Source organism: Primulina tabacum, chromosome 5, assembly GCF_025594145.1.
Source record: "Primulina tabacum isolate GXHZ01 chromosome 5, ASM2559414v2, whole genome shotgun sequence".
Taxonomy (NCBI): Eukaryota; Viridiplantae; Streptophyta; class Magnoliopsida; order Lamiales; family Gesneriaceae; genus Primulina; species Primulina tabacum.
The window spans coordinates 4,285,986-4,310,195 of NC_134554.1; the positions used below are offsets into that span (position 1 = coordinate 4,285,986).

Here is a 24,210-nt window from a genome sequence, read left to right on the forward strand (position 1 = left end):
TCATATTTTTCCTCTCTAGGAACAGAATAAAGTTTAAGATACACTGTCATCTATTTCTCCACTTCTACGCAAGAAAAAATATAATTTACATGGGTTTCTAACTAAACTACCTACCAAAACTGACTATTTTGCGATCCCCCGTGAACCCTCCTTCATGATCTGTGTAGAATCTTCCCATTTCTTCACCAAATCCGCATATCCCTCGGCTGAACTGACAGCAAACTCTGTTAAAGAACTCACAGAAACTGACATTCCAGCACACACCACTCTTATGGCAACCTCGGCCATTTTTTCTGCCGTCATAACTTCATCTTCAAAATGATCTGCTTCCACCATCTCCATTTTGTTCCCCACAAACTCCCCTCGAAACCTTCTCGATCCACCTGAGTTTCGACCCGAATTTTCCTTCATCTGTTGTGCATATAAGGAGCCAACCCCTGCTGCAAAAAAGTCAAGTCCATCGAGCACGGGTACTTCATGGACCCCATCTAATAATTTTGACCATTGGATGCATGTTCTGAATATTGGTGGGGCAGATGGTAAGGATTCTTGAGGGGGAAATGGTGGTTTTGATGAGTCAGGATCTGCTCTAATGCAACGTAGGAGCCAGGATGTGAGCGCGTGGACATATGATCGTTGAGAAACAATCCATGAGTCGAAGCAGGATCTCCAGTTTCTGAGCTCAGTCTCGAGGTTAGCTGCTGAACAGGCTAGCTTGTGTGGTTCGGAGGGTGACATTATTGTGTATTTTTTTGTTCTCGAAAGCTTTGAAGGCGTTCCAGCTAGTAAAATCTTGGCTTCATCTAGTGTACGTTTCTGCAGCTGATGGCATTCGGCCATCATCTCCCACATCCTTGTTAACCTGTTAGAATTAGTCTGATATATAAGCAGTCAAATCAAAGATAATTACTTTATCGTTAGAAGGGTAGTAAAATTTTCGGTTAAAGAACCATGAGTGACTACAGATAAAACTTTTAAACAACTAATAGGAGAGAAACCTTTCAACTTTTATGGTATATCCTCCTGACGTGCTGATGAAACTATGCTGAACGAAACACTTCGTTTAAACGCTTAATTAAATAGAAACTCGGTATAAGAAAGGGGATTTTTTCTTTTTCAAACTTACCCTCGCATTAATTCTAATATCTGAGGCTCCAGCTCTTCATCTCTTAAAGTTTCAATCCTCTTTGCGATAGCTTCAACTGAGTGTATTGAAACTTTTATTTGAGTGTGCAAATTTTTAATGCCAGCTCGTGTTTTATCTACAAAAGAAGGGTCTTCTCCCCTCACATCTTGATTCCTGAGCTGTGCACACTTCTTTTCATATGCTAGTCGAACACGTTCACCAGCCTGGTTAGATTCAAACAGAATGGCTAAATGACTTGATATCAAATAAGTCAATATTTAGTGAGATATTTGATAGTTCATGGAATCCATGGCAGAGGAAGTAGGATCACCAGATTAGGGAACATACTCTAACTTCTTGGTAAAGTTTCTTTTCCCAAGCATATAATCTATCGAGGGTGGATTGGTGACTCCCATAAAACATGCAAGATTCCTCAGAATGGTTGCTAATACTTTCAGAAGCTTCATTGTTACTTGAAGTAGTGGCTAAAAATCTTGATGACGATGAACGAGATGAAGCAGACCTAAATAAAACTACCGGATTCAACATTTTCAATGCTGCAGCAAAACAAATGAGAGATCATATAAATAAAATGTTCAAGGATTGTTGAATCATATAGGCTTGACGTTAATGATTGAAGAGCTTGTGGACAAGAAAGCTAAAGGTGCTTCGATATGCATTAACATTTATCCTTAATGGAATTTCAAAAGCCAAAGGGGTGGTTGGGATGGGGAGGCGAGGTAGGCAGGGTGATTAAATGGATTTTGGGAAGGGCTAAACTTCAATTTAGAAAGAGTTCCTTTAAAATTTCATAATTCAGTCAAAGACTAGACCTGTGAGATCATTTGTTGATGAGGAGTATTGAGCCTGGCTGGCCTCCAAAATGGAATACATCTCCTTAGCTGCATTACAAGCTGCCGTGAACTGATCTTCAAGATCCTTAATAACTTCTGCCATGCTTGTTGGTCTTTTGTTCACATAAACAGTAAATCCAGGCATTTCTTGTTTTGATCCACCACCATCAACAACAGTGGTTTCTTTGCTACTAATTCGGTCAACATTTTGAGTATTTTCTACTTCCAGGCTTTGATGTTCCGGGGATTGTGATTCTCGCATATTCTTCTTTACTTCAGGATCATCTGCTTCACTATCATCATCACTATCCTCACTACTGTCAACATCTTCTATTACCACTTCCTCTCTGTCAAAACCCATACCAACCTCACCCCACTCTTTTTTTGTATATACTTTATCATCAATCTCCTCTTGTTCGGTTTCCTCTTCTAATTCAGGAATACCTTCCTCTTCCCTAACTTGCCGTAACCCATCATTTTCATCGTCAAGAAATGTCTGATCAAGGCTACTTCTCGCGGGATAGCCATAGTAATCTAACGAAGAAAAGGGGTTCCAGAAGAAATCCCATTGGGGCGTTTGAGGTGATGGAGGATAGTTAGGCTGATTGTTAGGCGAGTAATGGAAGATTGAAGAATTCATGGGAGAGGATTGCATTTGAAAAATGCTGTCCATTCCAAACCTAGGAACAGCGGAATAAGCTTCAACTCTGAAAGTTTCTGAATTCTGAGGGAGCCTCTCCTCGACAGAAATAGAAGGATTTCCACCAGGCCGGTAGTAGTTGATTCTGTAAGACATGTTTGATTTAGGTTTAAAGGGCGTTGTCGAGATGAAACCAGGGCTTTTCTTCTTTACAGGAGCGCTATAAGGTGGTGTTGTGAATGAGTCTAGCAGAAACTCACGAGGCTCGTCTACCTCAATATATTCGCGAAGTGCAACAGAAACTCTTTTCATGGATTGTATATACGCAATGTGGCCCAAAGCAAATTTCAATCTTTGCTCAACTGCTTGTTTGATGAACTTCTTTCGATCTTTACAGAGCTGGACAGCCTCTTCATCGTCCAACTTCGATATAGAACATCCCATATTTCTTCAATTTTTTCGCTTTCGATTCTGTGAATGGCTTCTATGAATTTTTCAGGCTTGAATCGAAATGAAATTAACATTCAAGGAGGCTTGCTTGTTGTTCCCACTAGATTCATAAAGAAGTCTCGTGTCTACAAAAGAGAAAAATATTACCATTCGTTAGCGCATAAAGCCACTGAACATTAGAACAAGAAAATTCCTTAATTTGATCCCAAGTCAAGAGAGGACTCATAAACAGCGGGATTCATCTTCACCTTTAACTTACTAAAATAAAAACATCAGCTTTCGGATATAAAATACAGGTATTCCAAAACAGAAAAAGTAAACATTCTTGCGCTCACATTAGTAAAAATCCCAAGATATTCTACTGCCGAGCAACGGCAGCTGAAAGACATTTATTAGGGAAAATCTCAGAAATGTTGAGCAAAAATTTCAAAATTTTCCGGCTCCTCCCCTAGCAAGAAGGGAGAAACTTGTGGGAGTTTTTGCAACCTCTGAAATCACTTTTTTTAGACCCCCTTAGACTAGAGTAATAAAAATAGAAACATCAATTTGTATTTAGCTACCTTGATAGGATGGAAAGAAGATAGCAAAAAAGGCAACTGTTAGACCATTAGAGTGAAAGTTGAATTTAAAATAAAATGGAAAAATAATTTAATTATAAATTCCCAAGTTAAATCTTTTTTAAAAAGCTAGAACAGCAAAAAATGAATTGTCTAAAGCAACTCTTGAAGAGAGTCCCTACTTTGAAACATGATAAATCACCAATTGGTTCGCACACATAAAACGGTAAGAAACAAATGTTCGTGTTGGTTCTTGAAAACAGATATTGATAGAAAGAACAAAATATAAACAAAAAAATCATGAATCGTAGATTCAAAAAATCTAAAAACAAAGCAAAATCTGAAAACTTAGTGAAATGGGGAAACAAAAAATTCTGCTTGAAGAATAAAGGGCTCCACTCAATTCAGCATGCATCCAAAATTCTATAAATAGTTAAACTACACACCAGCTTTCCCTGAAATAGCAAAAACCCAATAAATCTTCACCGCTCAGCTCATGTAAACAAGCCCAGAAAAGGCACAATGAACAGAATTCACAGCATACAAAAGTTTATGACCACAGAGAAAAATAAAAAAAAACAGAACCTCTTCCAAGAAACCAGATTTCACAACTTCCCTGTTTATTCTGACAGATTAAAACACTTGTCACAACTAAAACAAATTGGGAAAAGAAACTGGGTTTCTTTGAAAATGTGAATGGAATGAAAGTTTATTCCTACCTGAATGCAAAGATTGTTGGTTGCTGCTTGATCACAGTTGTCTTGTGAGAGAGAGAGACGATGTGGGGGAAAAAGCAACGGTCAAAAAAATATTTTTTTTTTAAAGTGAAATGAAAAAGAGATGAAAATAAAGCAAAATAAAGGTTTCACGTTGGAAAATCAAAGAGAATAAAGGGGTAGCATAATCTTACGCCTACTTCATTGCCCTCGCTGTTGCAGAAAAATTTCGAATATGCCACTCATTTCGGGTCAATAGGTGGAGTGACCCGTTGGTGGACGGGTCGGTTGTGAACTAACATTCCCATCCAGTCTTTTGGTTGGTAGTGGACCAGTCGAGGCAGAAATGCGATATAGTGTTATATATATATATATATATATATATATATATATAATTTTTATATGATATATATTTCTCTTTTATAATTATGTGAGCACTGCTGAGTTGTCATTTACTGATTGAATATATAATTTCGATATGTTTCATCACGTCCGATTATCTAATAGGTTAGTGACGCCTAAGTGGTACTCATATAAATGAGCAAATTAAATGTGTAATATATCAAAACTATATATATAGACACACACTAACTTCCAAAACACACACATTAATAATTTTAAAGTTAACAATAAAATTTAGTATTGTAAAAAAACAAATGATAGTTAAAATAATTCAATAAAGGATAAAATAGGTAGAAAATTATGATAAGTTTTAAAATTGTGAAAAATCACAACGTAATCTACTATGTTTTTCATCTTCCTTATTTTTATAACCGTTTTGGAAGTCTACTTAAAAACATCAAATTTGGTTTTTATAATAATTTCTCGCTTTATTAAATAGTTCGAGATATATCAGATATGATGTATAAAATATATTAGACAAAAACTTGTGTGGAACAGTCTCACATGCAGTATTTTGTGAGACGGATCTCTTATTTAGGTCATCCATGAAAAAATATTACTTTTTATGCTAAGAGTGTTACTTTTTATTGTGAATATCGGTATGATTGACATGTCTTACAGATAAAGATTCGTGAGACCGTCTCACAAGAGACCTACTCAAAATAATATACATATATATATATATATGTATATATATGGAGGAAACAACAGGATCGAACGAATCTTTACCGATACACCCGACTGATAATCTGGTTGAACCACTTATTTGATTTGCTTAAATGCCGAATTAGATGGAGTAATTAAAAAAGTGCAAAGAGAAAACATAAAAGATGCAATGAAGAAGCAAAAGATAATATGGGCCCATCGAGAGGCCCATTAAATAACCATCTTGACGAAATCACCCTTCACTCAACGCTCGTATATCGATATTGCCATCATATCGCACGGTAATTGGCGTGCCAAGATTCACCCCGCGTTTTTTCTGTTTTTGGGGATATATCATTTTCATATTAAATGTATTTCTATTTTATAAATAAAATAAATGTGATTCTGAATATAAAATGAAAAGTAAATAATAATAATAATAATAATCGGAGCTTAGATAATTATTAATGTTACTCCTTTAACGTAGGAATTTTAAAAATATACAATATTTTAGGCATAACAAATAAATACTAAAATTAAGTATTTTGTAAGGGTCTTTCACTTAATATATAACTTTTGACACGCGATTTGTACGTATATATTAAATTTTGTGTGATCCGAATAGGATAGTTGAGTCGGTGTAATGAGCAAGAACAAGTATTTTAATACTTTTTTAAAAAATGATAGTTTAAAAATTATCAGAACAATTATCTTAATATTTAATTATTTACGTTATATTTCTGCATGCATATGCAAGTTAGCGTTTTATTCACAATTGTTCAACTGTAAGAATTTCATAAATATTTTTCCTTCAAAAAAAGGAAAGAAACAAATTATGACTAGAATTAAATGGTATGTTGTGTTAGGATTGAGGTGCTATTTGAATGAAGAGTAGGTCTCTTGTGAGACGATCTCACGAATCTTTATCTGTGAGACGAGTCAACCATACCGATTTTCACAATAAAAAGTAATACTCTTAGCATAAAAAGTAATACTTTCTTATGGATGACTCAAATAAAATATCATTATCACAAAATACGATCCGTGAGATTGTCGCACACAAGTTTTTGCTTTGAATTAATAACGATTTTCAAGTCCAGATGCATTTTCTTATCTACTTAGCTTCTTTGAATAAATTGAATTTAAATAAATTCCAAATTCATTAGGCAAAAGTTTATAGTACCTAAGACATAACTTTCATTTGAAAAACATTATTTATTTTATATATATAAAAACAAAAAAAATCTACCACTTTCATATTTAAAATAAAACAATAAATAAACAGTAACAATGCTGGTTTATTCAAACTTAAGATTTAGCTAAAACATGATTTTGGGCTTATATTATATAATTTTAAATATAATCAAATATTTTTTTACAACAATTAATTAGGCCTTATATATGGTAAAAAAAATTAATACATAAAATTCAATTTGTATTTAAAATTTTAAATTCAATTTTAATGTTTCGAAAAAATCTAAAATTTTGGTTTAAATATGTTATTATTGCATAAAATGACTAAAAAGTGATGGTTTCGTGAAGATTAAAAAGATATTTTTACTATATAAAAAATAAGTGTAAATATTCAGTCATCGAACTGACAATTTTTTTTATAAAACCAGACAAATCGAATAAAAGGCTAATTATTAATATTTTCGGAAAAAAATTAATTTTAAAATTTTCAAAAAAAAAACTTAAAAAATTTACTATAAAAATTACATTTTAGTAGTTAAGAAAACTACTTTTTACTTCCATTTATATGGGATAATAAATTTTTATTAAACAGATTTAATGATAATTTAAAACCATAGGGCCTAGGCCCAAAACTTAAATACCAAGACTTTGGCAGAGGGCATAAATACAACGAGGGTGTTGTATTTTATTTTAACTCGTTCAACTTTTTTATTTTGTTTTTACATTCCACTCCTTTAAAAAAAGAAATACACATTTGAAAATCTAAACGTAATATTTTTTTTAAAATTATTTTTCATAGTTTCCAATAAATGAATAGTCAAAAGGAAAAAAAAAAGTATTCGCTGCATTTAAACCCATCTTTTAATGTTTTCAGTCCCAAAAAAAGAAAAATCCATTTTGGTAGTTATCCGAGAGAAGACTCGGAAAAACTTTAATAGAAATTATTATTATCATTACCTAAAAGAAGAGTTCTAACCTAAGAAGCAATTGACATGTTGGTATAAATTCTGTACGTATAGGCATAGCACCTTGCAGAATTAAGACAAGTTACCATCCATAGAAAAATTCAAGAAATTTTGTGTTGTACTACATTAGAATCTGAATATATTTTAAAGATGAATTAAATAATCACAACCAATGAGTGAGTTTGTATATAAAAGTCGTAACTTAAAAAAACACTTAAATAAGTTCAACATTTTTAAATGCCTAGATTTTGACGTTTGAATAAATGTTAAAAAAAAATTTGTTTTATTTTTTTAAAAAATCAGAAGTCAAAACCAAAAAGTCGTAAATTTTAACTTCTAAAAAAACATTTTATAAAACGATTTTTGTCATAATTCAAGATTACAAATTTCACCTTCTTAAAAAATTTAACTAATAGTTTTGCATTATCATTTAAATTTAAAATTATAAATAGTCTATATATACAACATCATCATAATCTATACTATTCTATACTATTTTATTAACATTGAGACACTTAAAGTACCTAACTTTGGTATCATGGTCTGTTTTAATAATTATATATATTAATAAAATGTTAAAATTTTTATGTAAGTTATATATATATTTAAAGGAAACACCGCCGGAAGCAGGGGGTTAGGCAGACCCCTACCTGTATATAACATCAAAACAAAGATACAAGATAAAACCTAACGAGAGGAGGACTAGACCAAGATAGAGTCATTGTTTCATGAGATTTAGTTTATATGTAATTTAGCGGATAGAGTCATTGTTTTATGAGATTTAAGTTATAGTAGGTTACAGTATAGTTCATCACTATTTTTTATAATTATATTTTGATACTTGTTTAAATATAAATAAAACGAATTGTTGCGTCGTTGGAGTAGTCATTATTAATATTTATTACGTAAGTCGCTTGGTACGAAAGTGTTGGGAGTGGCAGAAACTCATAAATTATTAAATTCTAACACCGTTATAAATGTTTTTATTTCTTATTTTTGGAGATTTTCGAACGAAGAAATGTTGTTCGACGCCATACACGCTCTGTTATTATTGGATGCGCCCTAGATCTCGGACACGCATGCTATAACTATAATTGTTGTATATATACGTAGCTTCTTTTCTAAGATTCTAATCGTTGATTCCTCTCTCGACGTCGTACTGTTCGGTCCACTTAGGTAATAGATTTCCGAAGAAATGCGTGCATTATGTGTTCTCCCGCATTGGATTCATTGTTGTTTTCTTTTTATTTGTGTGGCTTTGCTGTATTTTGACGATATGATTTTATGTTTGGTGAATGCGTCAGAGGATTGAAATTGTGAAGAGGATTGAAGATGTTGGCCTGCTTCATGAGAATCGGTCTTGTAGTTTTTCCCTCCGAAGTATTGAACCTTTATTCGGTTGTGGTCTTGTTGCTTAAACGGCGGTCGGTTTGTAAAATTTGAGTAGGCCAACAATATTTTTTTTCCCTTACTTTCTGTTTTTTGTATTATTATATCGCTACAATGTAATTCATTTTTTTTTCCTGGCGACCCCTTTTCGTCGTGTTCTTAAAGCTAAATTCTTTGCAGTGGATTCAAAGCTCGAGGATTCATGTAAAACAAGAACACTGTCGGATTTCTCCCTTTATTGCTATAATATTTTCTCGATTTGAGAAGCCAGCCTTGGTTTCATCTATAAATTAGCAAGTTTCAGTTATTGCTACATTGTTAATATGAAAATTGGGCTCTCGTTTTTTTGAGTGAATTTTCGAGGCGATGGGATTTTGCAATTGAGTAAATATATATTTGAACAGATGTTCATTTTTAATGCTGTAGCTGACTTAACCTGCTTCTCGTACTTCATTTCTCTTGTCCGATATCATGTCATATTTTTGTTATTATTTTTGTAACCAATTCTCAGTGTTAGGTGTTTTTCAAATATGTCTATTAAGTGAACTATTTGATCTTCTTGCAGCCGGTGAGAGTCTCCGCACACCTGTTTGCTCTGCAGGCTCAAATGCAAGCTAGATCCTGTCGTTTGGGGTTTATGTAAGGGAGAAAGTTTAGGAATCCAAGGTGCATTTTAAACTTTACATCTGGAAAGAGTCAACGCACACCTGTCTGCTTTGTAGGCTAGAAACATGGTAGATCCTTTCATTCGGGTTTCGCATTAGAGAGAGATTCCTGATACAGAGATGCATTTTGGACTTTGAGGCAAATAATTGAGAAGAGATCAAATCATTTGTAAGAACCAAGTTGTGATGCAGCCTTGCTAGAGGAAATCGGCTGCGTGGCTGCGTGTCATTTGGGAGTAATGAAAGACCTACAGATATTGTATGCACCTCGCCAGCGTGGTCACTTAAAGAAGCCAACATGGATAATCATTTTGATTTCTTTAGTCAGCTTGTTCTTAGTTTGCGCTTATGTGTATCCATCCCAGAGTTCTTCAGCGTGTTTTATATTCTCATCTCAGAGTTGCAAGGCACTACAAAGTTGGTTTCCACCTGCGCCTACTAGAGAACTCACTGATGATGAAATTGCTTCTCAAGTTGTCATTAGAGATATTCTGAATATGGCCTCTAAAATGTCAGCTAATCCCAAAATTGCCTTCTTGTTTTTGACACCAGGCGCTTTACCTTTTGAGAAGCTGTGGGACAAATTTTTCCAGGTAATACAAGTTTATTAATGTTGAAAGATGAATTTCAAAACCATATGTCTGACACCAACTACTTGTATCAAACTTTGCTCAAACTTATTGGGAGAAATAAGATTGGTCGGATACCAAAGAGAGTCACTTTAATAGGTTAAGTCTGAAAGATGAACGGGAGGTAGATTGTTATATGTCATGTCACTGGTCAAAGTCTTTTAAAATGTTGAGGAAGCCCCATGGTAGTCCAAAAGTTGCACTTCATCCTGGAAACTAAAGCACAACATTCCTAATGAAAATAGATGGTACATAAGCAACCATTTGGGTAATAGTGTTGGTGAAAATGAGATAATATTTTCATATTTATTTTATTAAAATCATTTGTGATTTTCTGCATGCATTTGAATGGTATAATTTTTGGTATATGAAAGATTTCTGTTTTCCCCTTAAATTTTGCTTCATTTGTTAGGGCCATGAAGGTAGATTCTCTGTATACGTGCACGCATCCAAGGATAAACCTGTGCATTTTAGTCGTTATTTTATGAACCGCGAAATTCGTAGCGATAAGGTTTGTAAAACTCTTTGGTTGCTCCAATGAATTTTTTTACTGCAACAGACCATGATTAATCTATCCATTTTTATATTACTGCAGGTAATGTGGGGCAAAATTTCAATGGTTGATGCAGAAAGGAGGCTTTTAGCTAATGCTCTTAAAGATCCAGACAACCAACAATTCGTTCTACTTTCCGACAGGTCGTGTCATTATAATTCCCTTTATGTTCTTAATTTTTCCTTTACTTTGGTAACTCGTATAATATAATTATACAAGTAGTCAAAGTACTAACTAAATAATTTCCCGGACTGCAGCTGCATACCGCTTCGTGATTTTTATTATGTGTACAATTATCTCATGTACACAAATACTAGCTTCGTGGATTGGTAAGTCTCCTGTGCTTTATTCTCTCCCTTTTGTGGAAAGCTTCTCTGATGCAGATAGTAGTTCCTGATTGTGTAGGTTTATTTCAGGAAATAGTCAACAGTTGAGCTTTGTATGGATTGATAGATTACCAAGTATAAGCTTCACAAAATTATAAGCATAATAAGCATATTATTCAAAGTAATTGCCTTTTGTAAATAGATTTTAATGTCTGGTATTGATCTTGTTTTCTGCAGCTTTGAGGATCCTGGTCCACATGGAAGTGGTCGGTATTCGGAACAAATGTTACCTGAAGTTAAGAAGAAATACTTTCGAAAGGGTGCACAGGTGTTTTTTGTTATTTAAACAGTTTGTATGTTTGTATTAAGATTAATCTAGCTAGTTACAGCCTACTCGAATTTATTTTATTTTTAAAAAAAATTATTGTAGTAATATGCTTTCGGTGCTACACAATGCAGTGGTTCACAATGAAGCGGAAGCATGCTCTTATAATCATGGCTGACAGTCTTTACTATACAAAATTCAGGGATTATTGCAGGGTGATTATATTTAATTTAAATTTCAACTTTCCTTTGTTTCACCATAGTTCAAGGTTTTTTATTTTTAACTTTGTTGGTTTATACTCTGATCTTTTACTATTAACGATTTTATTCAGATTTCAGACGTCAAACATGACATTTATTGATTGGTTGAGGAAGGTGTTTACACTAACTGGCAGATTCTATGGTTCCCAAAAATGAAAAGTCCTCATGGGTTTCCATCTGTTGTTTTCTTATCCCCGAATATTTTTGGATTTAATGTATTGTTGCGTTGCTTACTCTTCGTTGTTCTTGCAAAGGAGATATATTTGTAATATTTGTTTGTAGATATCTTGTTGTTTTCTAGTGCTACTCTAAGGATAAATGCAGGTTGCCTAAGCTTTTGTTGGGTGATATTTTTCAATTGCTATAGAAACTTTTGAGCTCAATTTTATTGTGTTAGTTCAACCCCTGGACATCACCTGGATCTTGTTTAGAGCAAACTCTTCCGTATTTTGAGAAATTCTATCAACATTTAGCATACTGTCGCATTTCACTAAACCTCTACTGCCATATTTTTCTCGTTTATTCAACAGCCAGGAATGGATGGTCGCAACTGCTATTCTGATGAACACTATTTGCCTACTTTTTTGCACGTGAGAACTGATAGACCTTCCACTTATCTAAGATTAAGATGCCCACAGCGCTCCCCCTTTAATAAATTTGATTGTTTTCTTTCAGATGGTTGATCCATCTGGAATCGCAAATTGGTCCGTAACACATGTTGATTGGTCAGAAATGAAGTGGCATCCGAAATCATACCTATCTAAGGATGTCACATACGAGCTGATAAGAAATCTAACTGTATGGCTGCTCTTTTTAATTTTCATCCGTTTTGTCTATAGCTTCATTTTTCTTCCAATGTTACAAACTTTTGAATGGCTGTTCGGTCCTAATGTGTGTATCATTGATTTTGCACATGTTTTTCAATTTTGAAGGAGCAGAATCACTGAAAAATGGAGAGAAATTTCTGACATTGATAATCTTTCTTGCCTGGGTATTACTTGGATAACTTTCAAAATCAGATTTTTGTATAGCAGAATTGTTTATTCGTATCTAATTAAATCTGTAAGTTAGCTAATGAATATGAAACTGACACTTCCCAACTATTTTTTCAGTCGATTGTTGACAGCGTTCATGTTACTAGTGACACAAAGGTCAGTACCTTTCTTTTACATAGTAAGTTAAAGTTGTATTGATTAAGCATGCAGATGAAATTTTGTTATCCTGCACCGCAGAGAGAGATTCAGATTCGACCTTGCATGTGGAATGGAAGACAACGATCCTGTTTTTTGTTCGCAAGGAAATTTTTACCCGAAACTCTGGAAAAATTACTAGAACTTTTTCCCAGATATACATCTATTTGAATTGGTCGAGTCAAGAGGCTGAACTCTCATGTAGCGTCTGATATGAAGCAAAGATGAATTCTTTTCGGGCAAATGATAGAGTGAATACGGGACTCAAAACGAAGCTGACGCTGATAAATGGCCAGCATTGTGTCTGTGGGGGGTGATTTCATGCATAACCTTGCATCGGGCAACTCTAAAACATGGAGGCATACAGCATCCGGGCGATGGGTAACTTTGTAGAAAGTTTGATTACGACGCGACAAATGTACCCGGCTGGCCCACCCTTGTAAAAAGGCTGATTGAATTTTGGTTTCTTTTTGTTTTTTGGTAAAGGAGTATTTTTGGAACACCTGAAACTTCATTCTGGTTGCTGCGAGTAAACTAACCTCCCTTCTAAAAATTTGAATGCTTCAAATTACTTGGTACATTTTGATTTTTGAGGTTATCTCGTAGTTTGTGTTGTGTTTTTTTATAATAAATATTCTTTTTTTTTTTGTCAATAAATATTCTTTTGAATGAACTGAAGAATATAACGTTCGACACATTGATTAAATTGTTTAATTATATTTTTACTCAATTTATATGAGTCGGATTATTTCTTCTTTGTTTGACCGTTGTTTAAAAAATGTGATCCGATGAATAAAATGTGCATGCATTAAGTTCAATTTTTCAGTTATAAAATCCTTAACAAACCCTATTACATCCTCGTAACTTCCTTCACAATACATACGACCAAACACAAGTAATATAATTAAACTGTAAATCCCATCAAGATCAAGCCATGGCAGCAACATCCCACAACGGACTTCCAAAATCCATGGCCAAGATCATCCTCATGTATTATGTCGCGACCCTTTTCTCCATCACAGAGGCAGCGCCTGACAATCCAGGCTCCGTCGACAACTGCATGGAGTCACTCTTCAATACTTCCAGGGGGCCTGAGTTTATGATGAGGCGCATGATTTGCAGGGATCTCTTGCGCTCCATCGCCATCACTTTCAGGGTCACCGGAAAATTCCCGCCTTAATACATAAAAGCGCTCAAAAAATTGCCCAAGTTCAGGGAGGATCAGGCGGCGTTGAAAAAATTTATCTGCGGCCTCTCTCCTAATGAAACTGCACTCAAGAACTATGGATGCGAAAAGGATGACAGTAAAATTAACTTGTAATAAATGGAAGCGTTTCGTGGTTGCGATGTTTTAATAATTAATCGGAACTTAGGAAGTAAAAACTGTCCCACGTTTTTATCAAATTCGTCACTACCCATCACATGTTTATTTTATTTCTCATATATCAGTCAAAATAACATTCTATATAAAGAACTCAGGCTTGTGGATTATTTTAGTGCATAACATTGGATTTGTACTTGGATGTATATAAGCGGGGGCTTCTTGGAATAGACAATAATATCGATAAATTGCAGGAAAAGATCGGATTAATGTTGAAGTACAGCCTTCCTTGGACAGAAATGTTTGATTAGGGAGTACAAATAATAGGCGCTGGGGTAACAAATTTTTGTTTTGGTAAACAATCCCACCCGTTTTCTTTACTGTAAGATACCGTGAAATGCTTAGGGACCCAATCTTCGTGTGCGGATTGTCTTTCCTTGGCAAGCTCTCGTTGCCTCTCTTCGATGTCTGTCTTTGCTTCCATCGCTTTCTCCCAGTTCTTTTGAATGATATTTCGGCCCACTTCTGCCCACACCGCAGTCGATTCAGTTGGCAAAACGGCCTAGATACCGTATGGTTAAAGGCATATGTGAAAAACGATGTGATAACATAGTGCTCGAACAAATATTTAATTAAGTTTCATGTGAAATTTTCATACCTTTGCATCTTTGACAATGGGAGTCTGCAGCCTGGAAATTGCCTCACTTGCATTATATATAACCGTGGTTTTTCTGTTCGAAACGTCCTTAATGCTAACAATGCTGCATGTATTACACAAAGAACAAACCGAAGAAGAATAAGTGTGCAATAGTACATCTGGTCATCAAGAAAATCAAATTTCTGTCTAAATTTCATTTTACCTATCCCAATGGCCACTGATTTCATAAATAGTCTCCAAGGAAGATGAACTGAAGATCTTCCCTCTGATCGACCTATGCATGGATGCTCGAGGCAGAAACGTGACGCCACGATAACATAATTCAGCTTCAAAGCCATTTTCTTGGCATTGGATTTTAACATTCCCCAACCAGTCCACGCCAGGCAGAGGTAAAAACTTTATCACGAGTTTGGGAGAGTTCATCGTGTAAGTTTCTTTCTTATCTATGAGCTTCAACACTCGCTTCCCATGCACTTCGGTTTCAATACGACTGCCTGATACTCGAAGTTTTAACAGACATGATCATTAATTCAACAAGGGAAAAGTCTAGGTACTTCTGATTAAGGAATAAAGCGGCAACGTGTATGTAATTCTTGATAGAAAATTCGCTTCTCACGACGTGAAATTTAAGTGGGTAATATACCGTTAAACTTGGCAACAGGAGAATGACACCATAGCAGTTCGATGTTTTCTGTTTCATCCGTTGCATGAAGCGCAGCCACCGGTGGATGATGAGATACCTATTGGAATTTTAATTTGAAATTTTCACTGTTCAGAAGTTGCACATGCACAAGTCATTAATTTGTCTGGAAAGTACCTGTTCGAGAAACACGTTCAACGAGCCCCTGGAGACATGGTGAGTTTCTCCGAGAATGGGATTGTAGGGAGCCACGCCGAACGCCAAGGGGCGTAGGGTGGATATGCTCCAAGCGACGACGGATATGAACCGGTTGAGGGGGCTTTTCTCATTGTTGCACTTGCTTAACATGTCAGAGCTAATGCAGTACACTGATTCACCGTAGCATTGTAGCTGTGACTTTGGAATGTTGAATATGGGTGGAAGCTGGATTTTTGTGTTGATTAATATTACTTTCTATGTATTTATTATTTGCAACTCTTGTAATATTTATACATGAAAATTAAAACCCGTGTATTTAGATTTGAATTACTTGCCTGAAGGCGGGTGAGATCGGATCCTGGCCGTACAGTGTTCAAAAGGCTTAGAATGCGTTGGAGAATGTTCGGAGCTCTGTAACTGGAGTTTGATTCCTCCCCCTCCAGTGACAATGGTGCAGTTAGTAACGGTTTTGACCCAAACTCGCCTTCTGTCACCTGAACTTTCAGAATTAGTGGAAAATTATGTAAAGCGTGTGAAGTAATTGCAACTAAAGATGTAAATCTAAGACTAAAATTTGACTCGGAAAAAAATAAATCCAATCACATAACATCTTTAGATGTGACTAGAGTTGGAACAATACTTCACCTAACCTGATCACGCTTTATAAAATTCTCTTCTTTATGGGGATCTAAATTGCGTCACAGCACAAAAAAACCAAAGGGAAAAAATTAAAATTAGTTAAAGTTAGGTTTCAAAAATATATATGTTTTTATTAAAAGTGTGCTATTATTGGCTTCTACTTTATGGAAAAATTAGGTGACAGCCCTTTTTAATTTTTTGAAACAATCGTTACAATGGGCTAGCAAGGACGTTGGTAATAATATACTTGAATAACAAAATTTAATAATTTTGTTATTATTACAGTTGACGTTTTTAAGTGACGTACGTACTACGGTGGAGATAGAGAACAATTTTTCTCAAGAATTTGGAGTTTCGTGAAAAAAAATCCGAAACGAGGGTGGAGATATTCGATTTTTTCGAGTTTGGGTTAGGGTTCGAGGATTTTTAAAAATTCCTGAAATAGTTCGGAGTGGATATAAGATTACTATCATCATTCATGAACCCGCTCCGAAAGTAATACCGATAATAAAATAATAATAATATTATTTTTTAAAATATTAATATTATTAATATTATCACTAATAATAATAGATAATAATAAATTTTGGTTTGAGACGGGATAAAAAGTTGATCTCTGCGATTCTGACCCCGAACCCGAAAAAACAGGGATGGAGATGGGTATGGGCGGTTTATTTCATCCTATTCATGTGGGCATTGTCCCATGATAGGATGGACGGCCAGGATTTGTCCATGCATATATAGGACCCTCTTTTTTTTTTTGAAATTGTATGTATAGCAAGATCTTACCCGTTGAAATGAAGTGATGGTAGTGCTCACATAGCTATGATCTCATTAACAGGTATGGGCCGCCCCATTGCCATCCTTAGGTGGAGACATATTTTCAAATTTTAAGAGGTGGATATATATATGTATGTATGTATGTACAGATAGATACATGGGAACGTATCTCATAGATACCGTTTGATAATGCGGCCGGCGAAAGTCAGCACCCAATTGTAGAAACCAAGACTCGGAAGCAACGAAGAGTGAAGACGGCAAAACTATAGTCGTCTAACAATTCAATAGAATAATTAAATGCAGTTGATAAATTTACATGCATGACTAATCACTTTTGACGACAAAATCCACAATTAAATTAAATACATACAAAAATATATATTTATTTATGCTGAAATATGTAAATTAAGTAAGCCTACTTCGATTTTACGCAAAAACTCATGAAAATGCAAGGAGTGGACGGACATTTCAAGAAGATAGTTAAGGTTATGTACGTCAAATATTTCTCTCCACACCGATTGTTTCCCGGCGTAATCTGACGTACGCCGGAAAACCAAATAAACAATTAAGTTTTGAGAATCTAGAAACTGTATTTAATGAGTATTTTATACTATTCAATTCACATATTGAGCAAGAAGCTAGTGTGTGTGTGTGTGTGTGTGTGTGTGTGCGCCAATTAGAAAGAAATAGAGAGATGGAAGGTTACCATTGGAGGAGAGGAGACTAGGGAAAACTTGGAGTTGAACGAGGAAGAAAGGGGGAGAGAAAATGAGACGAGGATTTACGCGTTATTGCGTTGTGTATATATAATAAAATGATCAAGGAACTAAAAGGCTTTGTAGGAAATGATCAAGGAATTAAAAGGCTTTGTTAAAGTTGTTTCCTATTTATTTTAGTGGAAAAAACGTCTTCCATTTGAAGTTACACTGCATGGAACCTTTTGGGACAATCATATTCTATTTTCTTTTTTTTTGAATAAATGTTTTTTTTTTCATGTTTTTGGGGAAAAAAAGGACCAAATTCATATATTTGTGTTTATTGTTTCTATACTTTCAAATTGAATTTTTTTTCTCTCCAAAAAAAAAAAATTTAAATAATTAAATTTGAGGGTTGAAAAAGTCAGAATTATCAACTATAGCCTAGAAATCAACAGCTACGGGTTTCTTTCGATCAAGAAAAAATCCCCAACTCTTTCAATTGTAGATGCCTTTTGGTTGAGGGCTCCTATCAGTTCATTCAATTACATTGATCAAGACCCTCGATCACATTTAGAACCATATTCAGCCAAAATACATTCATTCTTCCAATTTCAAGAAAATACAATGGTTGAAAATTTAGTTGTCGATCGAGAAGGTTTAGCAATTAGGATACCATCAAAATATTTATTGTGGTAAGCGAAAAATATATATATAAAAAAAACTTGTGTATTTTGCTGTTAATTGGGATCTAAGTTACATCTCCTCATCAAAACTCAAATTGACTTGTTAATTAGAAAAAAAAATGGGCAGGACCCCAATTGAAGAATAAGTCGACACCTAGCTTAATTAAAGAAGCTACATATAATGACTGCCTCCGTACGAGTTTCATATTGAAAACACTCTACGTGATTAGCTCAGGTCCATATTTGTGTTATTGTTATTATTATTATTATTAAGTTTTAATTTTTAATTTGGAAGGAAATATTTAAATAGCTAAATTTTAATTTTATAATAAAGTTTAAATCATATACCTATTTATTCTGTTAAATATTATAAATATAAATATAAAATATGTGACATTTAATTTAGACACTAATAATAATCTGTCGACATTTCTATCTCAAGTGTGGTATTATCTAATTCTGCCTCGTGTGTGTTTGTGTGTGTGTTAGGTTAATTTTTATTTATAAATAATTTTTTCTAAAAATTTCAAATAATTTACATCTTATATTTTCAATATATTAAGTTATCTAATCTTATCTTGAATGAGGAATTTGCTCCTGATTTACAAGTTAATTCGATAGTCAAATTAAGTGCATTTCGTTATTTAAATGAGTAAAATATATTGTCATTTCTTTTGTATTATTATTATTATTATTATTATTATTATTTTGTTTATGGTTCAATTCACAGGCACACGTTAGTGGTTGATTGGATTTTGGGCCCATACTTGTAAATTTAATGCTAGTTTTTTTATTTATTTATTTATTTTAGTCATATGTTTAACAACACATATACAAGAATTATAAATGGAGATATAGTATAGTATATTTAAATTGCATGATTAAAATGACCGACTGTCAATTTTCAAATTAATTTTTTTAATAATTATTTTCTAAAAATCAATTTTATTTCCTACGAATTTTTATTTTTTTGCCAAAAAAAAGTATTTTTTATATGTCACAATTCTGTACATGTTAATCTAATAAGTTTAATCTAACTTTTTAGTAATCAATTATCATTAAAAAAACATTTTATCCTATATTTTGACAAGAAAGGTAGATGTTCCACAACGTTGTTTTATGGATGAGAAAAGCATTGCTTCCCTTACGACCCCTTATTGGACGACCCATACCTAATGTATATGTACCCACATATATATATATATATATATATATAAATTAATGAGAGAAAAAACCGTAATTTTAAATATTTCAAGAAAAAAAGGAATAAATAATAATATATACAACTTGTCGGCTTTGTTCATGTTACTCACATGTTAATGTTCTGATTCACTCAACACATGATATTTATGTTGAGTTGATGAATAATAATCAATTATTCAATCATAATGTACAAATTAATAGCTATGATTCATCATTCAACACACATATCATATATTGAGTTGATGAATAACAATCAATCATTCAATCATGATCTACGAATGAACAATCATGATCAATCACTCAACATACATGTCATATATGACTCGATGACATCGGAGTTGATAAAAACATCATCAATTTAGATTGCATCAACCGAACTCAACTTCTCAACCATATTTTTAAATGCAAGTTTTACAAAATGTTGGATTGCATTAAATTTTCTTATGTTTCAACTAGTCCATCCATTAGACCTCTTCTCCATTCCCTGTCCCTTTTGTCTCCGTCGTTTTTCAAATATAATAAAATCTACTATCTTCAATTTCGTTCGATGCACGTAACTCGATCTATATTTTGAATCAAATATACTATTTTTAACATAAAAATTAATACATTTTTATATGTCGAGTCAGATAAAAAATCAATCTCATAAAATTGACTTGTCAAACAATACTCTTGTGATTCAAATCACACAAATTATATAAATTTTGTAAATAAAGTTTAAGATCTAAATCAAAATTTTAAATTCGCGATTAATGATTTATTCGTACTTTATTGTCGAAAAGCTAACTGCAGTTATGTTACAGTAAATAGAACTGTCAGCTTTAAGTCTTCTTGCATATTTCTTGCACTGATATAGTGATATTAATCTAACATTGTTTATTGGATAAATCAAATTATATTTCAGTCTTTATTATAAAATATTGGTCGCTCTAATTTATTTTGTAATTTTTTGAGTGGGTTCATTGTTCAACTATATTAGTTTATCAATTTTTTTAAAAAAAATTATGGGCAAAAAATTGTAATAAAGTGGAGTTGAGTTGGCTCAATGGACGGCATTTATTAGATATATATAATTTGGATAAGATAATTTTATCCGGGAACAAACCGACTACAAATTAATATTTCAAAATTTAGGGAGATTTCAGAAAATATAATTAATAAAGAAAGTGATTAAAATCTTAAATTTATAAATTGTGAATAAATGAGAAAAATAAAAAGTGGATGGTGTTTGAAAATAAAAATAAAATTTTGAATTTTTTAAGTAATGTTTGATAAATAAATTATTGTAATATTAGTTTTTTTTTAACATATTAAAAATACTCTTAATTGGATAACATATTTATTTCCCTCTTCAAAATTATTCAGGTAAGAGTGTACAAAGATTTTAATTTATTTACCAAAATATCATGATCAAGAGTATGTCTCTTATGAGACGTTCTCACGAATATTTATCTGTGAGACGTGTCAACCCTACTGATATATTTACAATAAAAAATAATACTCTTAACATAAAAAATAATATTTTTCCATGGAAGACCCAAAATAAGAGATTCATATCACAAAATACGACATGTGAGACCGTCTCACATAAGTTTTTGCCCATGATCAAAATCGCCATAAAACAAACTTTGAGATTTTTAAGTTAATCAGAAGGTAATACAAATCACAAAATTGTTTTTAAGTGATTACTGAAAATTTAGTTGCAAATATTCTTTTAATATTATCCTGTTTTATATAATCATGTCTTAATTTAGAGTTTATAGTAGACTTAATTTGTAGCTTTACTAAAAAAACTGGTAAGATTTTAAAATAACCTTATAGTTTTTTGAAAGTATTTTTAAAACTTTGTTAAAAACATACGCGGTAATATTTTTTTATAAACTACTAAAATAATATTATATCTATTTTAAAAAGGTAGAATTATATTAATTTATTTTTTAAGAGCATTCAAGAAATATTTATAATTAACCAAAGAAACCACAAAGACTATCCTAATATCTCAAAGCTTATAAATGATTTAATTGTCTTCAGAAAATAAATAAGGTTAGTCAATCCAGCTTTGAGTGATTATTCAAATAGTAGGTCTTTTGTGAGACGATCTCGCGAATCTTTATCTGTGAGACGGGTCAACCCTACCTATATTCACAATAAAAATAATTCTCTAAGCATAAAAAGTAATATTTTTTCATGGATAACTCAAATAAGAGATCTGTCTCATAAAATACGACCCGTGAGACCGCCTCACACAAGTTTTTGTCTTATTGAAATCAAACTTTTTCATTTGTGACACATATTCGTGACACATGACACGAATAATGATTTAATATGTAAATATGTTGAATCAATACAAATATATATCATTATGATTTGTAAATCCAATCATTTGAATTTGATGAAGTATTTGAAAAGAGAATTTGAAATAGCTTTTAGTTAAGACGAATTTAAATTCCACAATAACTCTAAAATAATTAATCGAGATTTGAGACTCAAAAATAATTAATCAGCATCTGAATCTATTAGCTTTTAGATTTACCATAATAAACCAATAATATAATTTTATAGAATCCGAGGGAAACGTCAAATAAAACAAATATATATATATATAAACGTTTCATTCTTCACATCAAACGGCGCCTGAATGTTGTTATCAGTTAACTTATAACAAAGAGAGAATCATTAGATAATCCTAAACCACCATAACAACAACGAAGAGGCATGCTGATAAATGAAAGAAGACAAAAACTTGTGTGAGAAGATCTCACATGTCATATTCTGTGAGACGAATATCTTATTTGAGTTATCAATGAAAAAATATTATTTTTTTATGCTAAAAAATATTACTTTTAATGTGAATATCGGTAGGATTGATCCGTCTAATATATAAAGATTCGTGATATCGTCTCACAAGAGACCTATTTATGAGAGAAAAATAGAGCACCAAGAGATGAGACTGTCAAAACTCAAACCTATCGAGAGCCAACCTTATCCCCAATCCGAAACTACATGTTACATTATATATTATCGAATCACAAAGCAGTCTACCATAGTTTTATTACATAATAACTAAGAAAAAAAAACTTATAAAATGAGAAGAAATCACGAACTCCCACCCCCCCTCATTCCAATAATCACCTCTCCCACTTACATAATAATCTTTTGGTACTTTACGAATCAATTGGCCCCAAAACAAAAATCTATCGGTAGAATCCCATCGCCACCACCGGGATTCTGACTTTATGCCCTCTGCTCCCTTTGAGCCAAACCTCGCCAAAGCTGTATGTTCCTGTTACTGATCGAACTGAAAGAGTGACACAGAATTTCCGGGATGTACCAGGTCTAAGAGTCATTGCTGGAGGCCATGTTTCGATGGCTACTGCTGGAGCCATTCTTGCGGTGATCATGTATGTTTCTTCCCCAGCGACATTTGTAACAGTACGTGTAACCGTTTGAGTTCCCACCAGATGGGATATCATGATCGAGGGTGAGTTGAGATTGATGGACGGTTGAGAGTGTAGTTGCAGGGGGTATGAGTGTAGTTGGTGATCTCATGCTTGTCGATACCAGGTGTGGCGCATAAGAAGCCCAGGTAGTCCTCGTATCCTATATTTGAAACTGAGGTGAGCAGAATTTTAAAAGATGACAGCCTCTTTACGTAACATTTTACGAAACGATTATCAGCAAACAAACTCTCCAGCAACCCTTGGTTGAGCATAGCTAAGCACTATCAAAGACTTGGGTAAAAATGAATTTTGACTCCCGTTCAACGAATGAAAGCTCATTTTAACTAGAACATGATATATAGTTCAACCACCTGATCTCTTTTGATCGATAAAATGGTTGAAGAGGAAGTACGTTGCTTACCTGCGTCAAAGATCAGTCCAGGAATGAGAATGAGTATCACGAATGAGAACCAAGAGCAAAGTCGATTTAGAGCGAAAAAGACAAATTTTGTGGGCAAACTCAATAATGTTATTGAAGGTGCAAGAATATTTAAAATAACGATTCACAATTCAAAAATTGAAATCAAGCTGAAGAGAAAGCTTTTGCTTTCCCGAAGGCTTAGCTAATTCAATAAGTGAAAAGATGAGAAAACAGTAATAGTTACCATTGACTTGCTAATATCGGTAATGAGGATCCCAGGGTGTCCAAGTGGAACAGGATCAAATTTGGTCCCAGGAGAGGCATTTTCGACTGCTAGCACAAATCCAGCTGCTCCAAGACTCTTTGCTGTCTCGGAAACTCTCTCGATTGAAGCAGTGCCAACAACAAAATTAAAAGAATATCCACAGAGAAGAATCTTCCCCTGCACTAAATTTCTGTTCAGTGGTTCAGGCCGCTGGCAATCTGAAGGACTATACTTGGCGACTGATGAATCTAGCATCACATCATTAGCAGCAACCAAGGTGAATGTCTTATTTGCGGGTTGCAGCTAAAGTAGCAGGGGAACAAAAACATCCAAAATAAATAAATAGATTGATAGAAACCGGCAATAATCACTTGAAGG

At 33.5% G+C, this 24,210-nt stretch overlaps 3 protein-coding genes across 13 annotated transcripts; 1 reads left to right on the forward strand and 2 right to left on the reverse strand.

Annotated features, from left to right (window-relative positions):
- Positions 1–51: 51 nt before the first annotated feature.
- On the reverse strand, positions 52–4,462 carry LOC142545679 (uncharacterized). 5 transcript variants are annotated; one of them, XM_075653007.1, is made up of 5 exons: positions 4,347–4,462; positions 1,960–3,195; positions 1,475–1,683; positions 1,127–1,350; positions 52–862 (listed from the first exon to the last, which is right to left on the reverse strand). In XM_075653007.1, exons 2-5 carry the CDS (start codon positions 3,062–3,064, stop codon positions 124–126), a joined length of 2,277 nt encoding a protein of 758 aa, XP_075509122.1. In that variant the 5' UTR covers positions 3,065–3,195; positions 4,347–4,462; the 3' UTR covers positions 52–123. The 5 variants fall into 5 exon arrangements, with proteins under 5 accessions (XP_075509122.1, XP_075509125.1, XP_075509126.1 ...); XM_075653010.1 differs by lacking the exon at positions 4,347–4,462 and adding an exon at positions 4,213–4,340; XM_075653011.1 differs by lacking the exon at positions 4,347–4,462 and adding an exon at positions 4,074–4,212.
- A 4,049-nt stretch (positions 4,463–8,511) lies between these two features.
- LOC142545681 (glycosyltransferase BC10-like) lies at positions 8,512–13,259 on the forward strand. 7 transcript variants are annotated; one of them, XM_075653015.1, is made up of 12 exons: positions 8,512–8,725; positions 8,854–8,992; positions 9,504–10,196; positions 10,645–10,743; positions 10,828–10,928; positions 11,043–11,114; positions 11,349–11,439; positions 11,571–11,651; positions 12,227–12,286; positions 12,372–12,494; positions 12,809–12,847; positions 12,929–13,259. In XM_075653015.1, exons 3-12 carry the CDS (start codon positions 9,843–9,845, stop codon positions 13,055–13,057), a joined length of 1,149 nt encoding a protein of 382 aa, XP_075509130.1. In that variant the 5' UTR covers positions 8,512–8,725; positions 8,854–8,992; positions 9,504–9,842; the 3' UTR covers positions 13,058–13,259. The 7 variants fall into 7 exon arrangements, with proteins under 7 accessions (XP_075509130.1, XP_075509132.1, XP_075509128.1 ...); XM_075653017.1 differs by having other exon boundaries at positions 8,854–8,906; XM_075653013.1 differs by lacking the exon at positions 8,854–8,992.
- Positions 13,260–14,426: 1,167 nt separating this feature from the next.
- LOC142545683 (oxysterol-binding protein-related protein 4C-like) lies at positions 14,427–17,980 on the reverse strand. The gene is made up of 7 exons (XM_075653021.1): positions 17,829–17,980; positions 16,039–16,197; positions 15,683–15,928; positions 15,509–15,605; positions 15,068–15,359; positions 14,866–14,968; positions 14,427–14,769 (listed from the first exon to the last, which is right to left on the reverse strand). The coding sequence occupies exons 1-7, from the start codon at positions 17,829–17,831 to the stop codon at positions 14,515–14,517; spliced, it is 1,155 nt and encodes a 384-aa protein (XP_075509136.1). The 5' UTR covers positions 17,832–17,980; the 3' UTR covers positions 14,427–14,514.
- Positions 17,981–24,210: the final 6,230 nt, after the last annotated feature.